The sequence below is a fragment of the Rhizophagus irregularis genome, chromosome 28 (genome assembly GCF_026210795.1).
Source record: "Rhizophagus irregularis chromosome 28, complete sequence".
NCBI lineage: Eukaryota > Fungi > Glomeromycota > Glomeromycetes > Glomerales > Glomeraceae > Rhizophagus > Rhizophagus irregularis.
This window is the reverse complement of record NC_089456.1, coordinates 1,689,730-1,701,391: the sequence shown is the minus strand read 5'-3', so window position 1 is coordinate 1,701,391 and position 11,662 is coordinate 1,689,730. Positions and strand designations below refer to the sequence as shown.

The 11,662-nt window shown below is 32.3% G+C and overlaps 1 protein-coding gene across 1 annotated transcript; it reads right to left on the bottom strand.

The window, feature by feature from the left end:
• Positions 1–1,531: 1,531 nt before the first annotated feature.
• Positions 1,532–2,518, bottom strand: OCT59_019011 (uncharacterized protein; the record flags this gene model as incomplete). Its single annotated transcript, XM_025325533.1, has 1 exon — positions 1,532–2,518. The coding sequence occupies one exon, from the start codon at positions 2,516–2,518 to the stop codon at positions 1,532–1,534; it is 987 nt and encodes a 328-aa protein (XP_025180810.1).
• Positions 2,519–11,662: the final 9,144 nt, after the last annotated feature.

Sequence of the window (11,662 nt, the reverse complement as noted above, 5' to 3'; positions counted from 1 at the left end):
TTTACATCGCGGTTTCCGAACATGTTCTCTAAAAGCTTCATGAAAGTATTTAATGATCTTTAGAGACAGGCGTGAAGCAATTCTTTTTGATGTGAGTTTTCTAAGCTTCTTTACGATTGTGTGTGAAATCAAACCACGTAGTAATTCCTGTCTGTTCCTTTATTTCAATTCAGGGAAAGCTGGGTCTCTATATTCAAATATGCTGATGTAGAGTTCATTGATTGTGCCAGATTTTTTGCACTTGAAACGTTTGAGATATTTCCGAATCTTATCTATCATTTCTTTTTCAGCAGTGAGGAACGCATGTTCCAATCCAGCACATATTACTAAATGGTTCAAAGTCTCTTCATGATCACGGCAAGCTGGGCACAGTACATCATCATAAATGTCGTTACGTTTTCTGAGATTGTCAACTGTAGGTAATAAGTTATTTGAAGACTTTATGAAATTAATTAGGGTATTATTAGTATCAAGATTATCACAACAGCTCTTGTTAATGTTATTAAGATAGCGCTAGTGTGCGGTCCAATGCCATTCTATTGATGTATCATGTGTTTGGTTATCGAAATAATCCTTCCAATTACTATTCAAAGACCATGTGATCTCTTCCAATGATTCTGAAACTATTCTACAAAATTGTCGAACACATTTATCTATCTCTATACTATGCCAAACTGGCAGAAATAATAAAGGAAAACTATAACTGCATATAAATTGTAAGTCAACTAATCTATTAGAATTGACAACCGCCGTTTCTCTACCTATTTTTGCTATCGCGTCAGCCATATCGTTCCAATGGCAACCTGAATGACCTTTGACCTTATGTATTTCAATGTCCAATCTCTTAGATGTGATAATATCATAAATGGCAAAAAGAATGATATAATTATTAAGTTTAAGAAATTTGTGGTTATATCTCGATACCATATTGTTAATTGTGTTGATACCATCGATCGCTGCCTAACTATCCGTATGAATGTGTATCCATGATTCACTGGGGCGACTAGTAAAGCTGTCAGTATGGCAAGCAATTCAGGTCTGGTTGATGAGGGGTGGAATCTTATTCCACATGAGAAGCTAATATCTGTATTTTTTAAAATCCAGCCTGCTCCCATTACAACGACATCTTCATTGTTTATGCAATTCAAATCCATTGAACCATCGGTAAAAAAGTGAAACTCTTGATTGTCAATTTGTTCAAAGCATCCAAGGATATCTGAGAGCTCCGTGATTAGTAATGTTGATGAGATGGTTCTTTTAATAATGTCTAGGTCATAACTCAGGATATCCAGTGATACGAAAGGGGATTCATTCTTGTACAACAAAGGTTTCGTAATTATTCTCGTCCTGATCAAATTAACAGGTGTCAAAATTTCAAAAGTGGAAGTGTCCTGGTAATTATTAGTTGAATGTTTTACGTCAATAATTGTTGATTTGTGATATTTTTCCTTCTTTACGCACATAGGATCATCCTCTATATGAGTTGGCATCTGGCGCATTGGGTAATCAAATTATTGTTGTCTTGTATGATCTAATGTTGATATGAGAACCGTGTGAGATTTTTCTTTAAAATTTTTCTGAATTGGTACTCATTTCCATCGTGTGTAATGATCCATTCTTTATGCCTTCCGTCTCTTGAAGGAGGAGAAGGTGTAAGTGAAACTATCTTATTAGTCGGGATATTCGTAGCTTGGTACCGTTCTATTAATGTACGTTGTCCGTTCGAATTCTGATCAATAGCTATTTCTTCCAAGTATTTAAAAAAATTTGGGATTGGCCCTTTGGGATTTTTACCAAAAATCTTTTTGATCTGAGTCCAGAATAACATATCTACACCATTGTTGTGTGTAATGTGATCTAGAAAGTTAATATCAAGTAATTCCGCAGGTCGTTTGATAAAAGATTTAATGGCCTTTATCCTTGATTGTTCTAGTTTCCTGAAATTCGTATGCCCTACATCAACAGATGTATGCAAGATTGAAATAATAGTGTGTTGATGTTGCGTGGTTAAATTCCATGCGGTAAGATCTGTTAACCTGAAGCTAAATATTTGATCCTTAAATGATTTCAATAAATTAAAGTTAAAGTTATTTTGTAAATTGATTTTTAGAATCAGCTCTGTGTGGTCAACCAATATGCATCCTTGTACTCCTATGCGAAGCTGTGCATTTCTGAGCATGATTCTCGTGCTTATTCTATCCCAATCTTGTGAATTAATTCTAATAATAAATTCTGAATTATTATTCACGGACCTTATGATTCTCATTTTTGTCTTGAGTAGAGTAATCATACGATTATGAAGTGTTTGGCATTGATTTTCACTGACCAAAGTAGTTTTCAGTCTGTATTCGAGTCTTGCCATTAAAACTACATTATTGACATATGCTATTTGGCTTGCTGTGACCTTCTTGTATCTAAGTGTGTTAGTTATTGAAGTAATTTCTTGTTGCGCTCTTTTAATTACATGACTCTGGCCTGCTCTACTTCTGATATAAATGCCCAGATACAGTGTTGTCATAGGGACGGGACATGTCCATGGACGGGACAGTCCAGGACACGTCCAAGGATTTTAGCAATGTCCGGGACATTGGGACATTAAAATCACATGATCTTAATTATAAATTATAGCCCATTAGGTGCTGTCTTGATAAGACAAATTGTAAACTTGGACAATTTTTGGACGGGACGTGGACGGGACATGGATGGGACAATGTCCGGGACATTAAAATTTTGGCGGGACATGTCCCATGTACAACACTGCCCAGATATCTAGCGTCTTTTAAGGGAGGGTTGGCTTTTATCAATGTCAATTCGGTTTCCATATTAATTTCATTTGTAGTGCCTTTGGGTGTGTTCCAAATCAGGAGTTCAGACTTTTCTCCATTGATCGTAATATCATTTAGTTCGAAGAACGAGTTCGATATGCTAATGATCTTCGTTATCTCATCTTTATTACACATGCCGATCAAAATTATCTGGCCACTTTTTTAAAGTGATAAACTTACATATGCATAATATTGTGAAATTTAAAATTTAAAGTTATATATATTCATTGTGCCATTGTTTGTTAATTTAAATAAAAATTTAATAATGAATTCTATTTTCATTGGTGGCAATAGCTTCTTCAATTCTATAAAGTATGCTATCAATAATATTTTGGAGATATATCTATTCATGCATCCTTAACATGCTTTTCAAGTATTTTTATCAGAAAATTTAATAAGGTTATTAAGTATTATCCATTATGAAATAATATTATATAAGATTATGGCTTGACCTATGACTACTTACATAAACATATTATTATGTAAGTTTATGAAAATTTGCGTAAGATTATAGATTAAAATTTAAAAATCGTATATCAAGAATATTTCGTTACTCAGTGATTGGATCTTCATGAATTAAGATTTGTTAGATTCGTCTCATTAAGTGGATTCGAATGGTAATAATTACATTCTTGTAGGATCGATATTCGATATGTAATTGCACTTTAAAGATTTAAATAAATTTTATAATAAGTTTTGATCTAGTGATCGTATAGCCATGAATTTTAGCTTATTGGATTCATCTCATCGAGGCGATTCGAATGGTGGTAAATATGTGTTTATTAGATTAATATTGACAAAGTTACGGGATTTTTTAAATCTTTTAATTTATCATCACGTAAATTATAAATTTACTCAGTAAATGGTTTATATTTCTGAAAAATTTTGAAAAATGTGAAAAATGTGAAGCATGGAAATTTGTTTATTGTAATTATAAATATAAAATTGTATAATATTTTTGTCACATCAGCACGTGATGATCTGCATAATTTTGGTAAAACAAAGTGGCTGGATAATTTTGATCGGCATGTGTAGAAGCAATCCATGCAGTATCGTCTGCGTATGCTATACAAGAAATCTTAAGTGTAGTTTCAGATGCAATAACATTGTGAAAATCTATGGTAGGCCAATTCATATTGAGTTTATAACCTAGGTTCTTGTCTTGATGTATCTGTGTAAGGAGAGGATCATAGAAAATGCGCCAATGCAAATGAGTGGTGAAATTGTTTCTCCCTGATCTATGCCGTCCCCTGCCTGGAAAACATTCAAAAGTCCATATGCCGTGATTATTCGAAGTTTCCTGTTTTTGAATAAATTAATAATGAATCCACTAGGGGTTGTGAACACTTAATCCTTTTTAGCGCCATTTCTAACGGGATCATTCCAATAGAATCAAAAGCCTTCGCCATATCCTGTAGGCAAATCCACAATTCTTTCTTTGAAGCGTGTGCATCTTTAATAATATTATTGATCACATGAATTGGAGTGTTTGTAGAACCTCCTGAGAGGCCTGCGAAATTTGGTCTTTTGAGGACGTCGTGTTGTAGCAAGCACACACTCAATCTTTTTGTGATAATTTTAACTGTAAGTTTCCTTAAACATTCTATTAATAAAATGGGGCGCGTGTTATTGAGCTGATATTTCCATTCCTTCAGTTTCGGGATTGGAAAAATTTGTGATGTTGTCCATTCCTCTGGAAAAATGGCATTTCAGTATGTAATCTCAGCTAAACGTCTAAAACAGTCTTGTGCCTTATCGCCAGCTTTTTTAATAAGTTTGTACCCTATATTCGATAAACCTGGTGCTGATGAGTCATTACATTCTTTTAAGGTAGCAAACCATTCATCGACTGTAGGTTGTTCCATTATATCTTTATAAATATCATTATTAATAGATCCAATCGGTTCATATATATCACTCTGCTCTTCTGAGATTGTATCAAATTTATGTAGTCTCTTTTTTTGTAGGTCCGGGTAGTGTTTAATGCATTTTTCTAAAATTTCCTCAGGTTCAGTGATCAACTTGATCGAGTTGTCTGTTGTGTTGTCTTGAATCAGTCTGTCCACGACAATCTTGTCTTTATGTCTATTTAATAAACTGTTAAGCATCTTGGTTTGGTTATTTTGTATCATGGAAGCTCTTTTGTTAATAAAATCCTCAATCAACTTGTTCTGCGCAGATGTTCGATGTTGTTTGATAATGTTCATAGTTACTATCCAAGCATCTTTAACATGATTTGCCCAGACTAGGGATTGGAATCGAAAATCGAATCTTTTTAAGATTTTTCTTATAGACGACCAACCTAACTTTGAATCAGTTTCTAATTTCAACGAAAATAATCAGCACTTGGCCGGCATGAAAAATTACTTTGGAGTCAGGTTAACTTATATGTAAAAAATTGCTGAGAATTGATTCTCGAGAATCGATTTTACTATGTTTTGTCGATTTTCGATTAATCGATTCCAATCCCTAGCCCAGACTGCGTTCCAGTCTGCATCAGGGGCATATAATTTGATATTGTTGCATTGCTGATTTGATGTGGTTAATGTATGTAATAAATCTTTTTTTCGTATTTAGTGGTATGGTTTTACCCATTAATCTCTTGCATGTTGAATACATTAAACGAAGTCATCTTAACTGCACGTACAAGTGTTTTGGGATTAGTAAATCTGCTTTTTTCTTTGACATATTTGCGCCCATACAAATTTTTTTATTCAGTATAGAGCTAGTTGCACATTTAAGCATGTGTCCTTTAATAATCGACCAAATCCTATTAAGATCCTGTATATCATGCTGGGGCTGGTCGAGGATTTTCCAGAGTTCGGGATCTTTAAAACAATTGTGCGTATTCAATTTGTATTTGTCCCATTTTTCCTTATTCATGTCTGCGTAGTCGAAAATTATTCTTTCATTGTTCTTTCTTGCACAGGTTGATCTTTTGTGATTTCTAATAATATTCGACGTGTTAACAATGCAAGTCACTATGTTGTGGTCACTAGAAGTGCACATTTGTGCATCTATGATCGTGCTGTGTAGTAATTCATTACACCAGTTAGGACTCAGCCATATATAATCTATACGAGTCATGTTCACGCTGTTAGACCACGTGAATTTTCTGAGATCAGGGTTAGCTTTCTAAATGTATCGATAAAACCATTATTATTCAAAAAATCTAAAATTTTGGTGTTGGCTGACCAATTTTTTGTTACATGAAGCTTGTCCATATATTTATCGACGATGGCATTAAAATCACCTGCAATGATCAGATAAGTTGTGTTATCATTTGTATTTTGATATACATCGACTAATGTCTTTAAATAATTGTTGACTTCTGATCATGCGGTTGCGTCATTAGGTGGCATATAGATTTGAGTAATAATTATTCTGCATTGTTTGAAAACTAAAGTAATGGATAAAATATTATCAGTAGGGCTATCAATGCTACCTATATGTTTTTCCCATTTATGTTTCATATATATTGCGACTCCTTTTCCACTGATTTTATTCAAGTTTCCTTTTGAGTAGATGAGTCTGCCATCTGGTAATTTATTATTCAAAAAGATCGCATCACTTTTATTCAGGTTCATTTCATTGATTCTAATGATATCGTAATCCGGTAAATCTTGTAATAAAAGATGAAATTTATCTACATTGGTCTTAATACCATTGATGTTGTGTGTGGCAAATGATAAGCTAGGGAAAATTAACTGAGATTCAGTTGTTGTCTGTCGTTTTACTGGAATCTACATCGTTCTTTTGTGAGAAAATCATTAATGTCTTTCATCAAGTCTTTATTTGCGTTATAATTAGGATTATTGTTATTATTTGTGAATTGTGAATTTGTAAAATCATTGTTATTAGGGTCATCACTTCCGATAACTCCATTATAATTTTGAGCGTTTTGATTTTGCGTGGAGTCAGTCATGTTATCATAAGTTAAGCCGTGTTTAGTTAGAGAGGGAATAAATGGGACCCGGCTATTGTCCCCCTTCTCGCTCCTTTCGACAGTTGTTCTGGAAAAGGAATAAGAAGTGAAGAGGTTGCAATTAGCAGAGACTCATCACCTCATCCCAATCCCCTTGGCGATTGATATTGATGGGTGTATTACTATGTGTACTTGATGTGTCGAAGGGTGTCTTACTCATACTAATCAAGTTGTTCTTATTGTTATTTAATCTCCTCCTTGAATTGACTCCAAGAGGTATGCTATTAGAGCTACTAGCGCACGATGGTAAGTGACTAAACTCTTTCTGGTTTCTGCGAGATTTATTTGCGCTAGTATCTCTCCTGTATATTTTCCGTTGCAAATTATTTCCTGATATTCTATGGACTTGTGTTGTTTATTGGCCACGTTATTCATTTTATCATTGTCGCTGGAGCAACGGGTCATGTTAATGTTGTGCACATTGGCAACATCTGATGTTGATTGATTACATGTCTGATGATGAATATTAACGTTTTGTGATTTTTTAAGTTTGCTGATGGCTTGATCTCTTTGTGGCCAATTATAACCAATTGGGTAACCTTTAACACTAAAATCATTGAAGTGGTATCGTTTTTCACAAGCATTAAAGAGATCTGCCTCATTTTGGAATTTGATGATTATCTTGTCCGGGCTTTGTTTGAAGGCACTCTTCGGATTGAATGGAGATGTCATCTTCATTACCTTTGCTGCTGTATGTTCGTCGCTAAAGCCAATGAATTCTCTTCTATGTTTCTTTCTATCATCAAAATCACTAGTTTTAAAATGCGCGAGGCCAAGACGATATATATAGTTTTCTATATCAATGGACCAGACATTTTTCAATAATTGTCTGGCATATTCATCCTTCACCGTAAAGTAAACAGTCATTGTGGTCTCGGATCTATATTTATAACTCTTATCTGTTATAAAAAATGGGCAGCCATGTAGCAGGCGTTGAATGCTGCTTTCTATAGCATTCTTGTCTGTATTATTGGGGACTTCTAGGATCTTAAATTCTCTGCTTGAGATTCATTGACCATGTAACGTGTAGTACTTCTTTTCGATCATCTTGAAATTGCTAGTCTTGAAGTAATGGTTGAAAACACGAACCATTCTTCTCATTCCTCCAAGAACGTAGTTTTTTATAATTATCTGTTTATCCTTTGCGTTGTACTCGATGCCGGCGTAGTCAAACATGTTTCGTACATTGAGTTCTATAAAAGAGATCTTATCCTCGACCGTGTTGTAATGATCAATGTCGTTAATTGGAATAAACAGGACCGGGAAAACCTATAATGGAGGTCACTGTAGTACCCGGCACACTAGTAAAATCCATTGAATTTTTTATATATACAATTTTTAATGAAGCCAAAATGTGTGGATTAAACTTATCTGTTTAAGTTTAGAGTTAAATGCATGATTTATACACTCAATTTAGATTTTTATATATTCTGTGTAATACAAAAAGGTGGTTCGCATAATTAGTAAATTTTTTAAAAAGTGGTTCGCGTTATTATAAAATTTTTTTCAGAAAATTTAATGATCTCAGTTAATATTGATATTAAAAGAATAATTTATGATTCATTTTATTTTTCAGACATTTCTGTATGATTTGTTAGATTTTTAGTTTAATTACTTAAGAAAAATTTTTATTAATTTGGGCAAAACCATCATTTTACTATTGTCCGGTGACCTTTATTATAAGTTTTCCTGGTCCTGAATAAACGCATCATACGTGGCAACTTTCTTTTCTGTATATGCATGGATAGATACATTGTTGTGTGATGAGTGTTTTTTAATGTCTGAAAGAATTTTTGATGGTTTTTTGATTTTTGATGGGGGATACCATTTATGATCTATTGCATCATCAATGTTTGTGTCAGTGGTGTTTAGAGCCGCTTTAATAGCTGATTCTAATTCTTGTAATGATGAAGTGGATTGGGAGGAAACCTGATCCATAACTGTTCCTTTTACATTATTATTGGTGATATTTTTATCGCTATCATTGTCAGCCTCGTTCATTATGACATCTTGATTGAGCAACCATAATTCTCTCCATATAGTATCTGATTTGTAACGCGTATTCATTGTTGTGGATGGTTGCATTGGCAATGATGTGTTATCGTTCCTATCCAGTGAGAAATCTACCAATATTTCAGATTGTTGCGGATTACTATCAAGGGCTGGAAGGAGAAAAACATCCTCCATTGGAGTGTTGTTATCGATATGTTCAAAATTCTTTAATGACTCAGTCTCCGTTTCAATCTGGTTTTCCCTGCAAAAGTCATTTTGTACAATATCCTTATGCAGTTGTTGAACTTTATTCACATCCAGCGTAGCAGAAAAATGTGAACCTTTAGTCTTAGTTTTTCTCTTCTTATTGTTTGTTGGTATTGCGTAATTGCTATTTTCACGTGACTGAGGCGGCTTAGCAAGTGATGTAGTACAACTTTGTGTATCCATGAAACTATCAGGTGTACACGTCGTGACTGCCTTATCACTGGCTAGATTGTGTGTATGATCATTTCTTTATTACTTAATATTTTCTTTAAATATTTATATTTATAAATTATATTCTTTATATAAATAAATCTTGCAATTTCTTTAATACCTGTTATTTTAATTGTTTTAGCTTTTAGCTATTTAATAAAATAATCTATTAATATAATAATATATTTATTTTTTTTAGTTTTTAATAATAATTCTATTAGAACTCCATTTATTTATAAGATAGATTATCTTTAATTTTCAAATTTAAAGTAAAATTAATTAATAAAAGCTAATTTTCTATAATAATTTTTATTTAAATAAGCGAAATCTTAATCTTATTATATTTATCAGTAGAATTAATTTTTGAATTATTACAAATGTAACATAATTAAGGTTGCTTGCCAAAACTTAGGGGTTTAGGCAAGATGGCGTTTTGCCAAAAAGCGAAATTCTGCTGAAACTATATTAAAGTTATATTAAAAAACTGGCGAAACTTTGGAGAAAGGTGAAACTGCCAAAACTTATTATAAATGCTGAAACTGCCAAAACTCTGCCGAAACTATAATAAATCTATAGTAAAATTTTGACGAAACTAATCGTAGGATTTTGAAGAGGTTTAGACAAGCAACCTTAAACATAATACTATAATTTACTATAATTTATATATTTTATTAATATAACGTAATATTTTAATAATAACTTTTAATTTTACTGGAAAGTATAGATTTTACTATATCAATTCCTATTAATAAAATAGTTCTATTACTTTAATAATATTTAACTCATATTTTCCAATAGGTTTCCTTCTTTTTAACAACTATTATAAGATTTAGCATAATTTTCTATATCTTTTAACATTTTTTTTCAATAATATTTGATTCTAATTTTATTATATGTTGCTTTTATTTCAAAATATCCTATTAATTCATAATTATATGCTAATATAATGCTATATATTAATCATTCAAATTCATATTTTTTAATAACTTTTAATTTTCTTTACTTTTTATTCTAAATAAAATCCCATTAACAATTTTATATTTTTATTTTTTATCTATTTTTAAACTTAAATAATAATCCAAAGTAGTAGGAAAGGAACTGCCAATATATAAGTTAGAGTTTGGTAGGTTATCAAGCAGGCATATTTTTTTATTTTTTTCTTCCTTTAAAACAACCTACTACTCTATTGTTTTTTACTTTTATTTTTACTTATCCAGCCAGTATCACAGAATTCTCCAAACTGAAAAATGATCAATTACCATGAATTGTGATAGGACCCACTTACTTATAAATGTAATAGGTTTAGGTAGTTTAGACTAAGTTGTTTAGCAGGTATGGCGTAAATATTGCGCCAATTAAAATTCAGATGCTACAAAATCACGTGGAATGAAAATACTGGGGTAGTTTACTTTGTGTAACCTTATCGTTTGATGACTACCCCAGCGTAACCTGAAAAAAATGTCACGAAATGGCCGGCATTACGCAACTTAACTGAAATTAAGTGTGGCGCACATGTGACGGATAGTACGTGACGAGTAGGATTTTGTTAAAAAAATTTTGTCCCTCAGATACTTATGGAAAAATGGAAATAAGGAAGGGTATGATGCCGGTGATGAAAATATCACGTGATTTTTTGGGACATTTTTTCAAAAGATTTTCACTTAGGTAATATCTAGGGGTTAGATAAATTAACGGGAGGGCCAACACATATATTACACAGGCTAATCAGACTGGTCAAATGATCACCAAAACTGTCTCCATATGTAAATTATAGTAAAATGCAACGGTACCCCATGTTTAAAGTGAAAGATCTACCGATAATCAATATAATCTATGAAAAAAAATGATAAATCGGTGATGAAAATATATTTTTTTTTTCGAAATATTCTGTCTATATTTTTTAAAATTTTGGATCGGCTGTTTGAAATACCTCGAAAACATATAAAATTTTATTACACACTTAAAAATAATACATAATAAAAGAAGAAAAGGCTATTTTAAAACGTTTTACATAAAAATATTTAGTATATACTTATTGAAATCTCGAAAAAAAAGGATGTAATTTTAACTTTCTATATACTTTACAGAAACTTCAAGATCGTAGCGATGGCTTAATACGCAGTAACTGCGTTATAAATACATAGTGACCACATTATGTAATCATAAAGAAATTACATATAATCGCGTAATTCATTTTCATGTCTAATTTTTAACAACTCCAAAGGTGCAACAGTTATTCCAACTTGTTCTGCTAGAGCACGGCAAATTTTTTTGTTATATTCTGCCGCTCGATAAACTTCTACTATTGCCTTAATTAAACTTGCAGTTACTGCGCATTAAGCCATCGCTACGATCTTGAAAGTTTCTGTATAGTAAAAGAGCA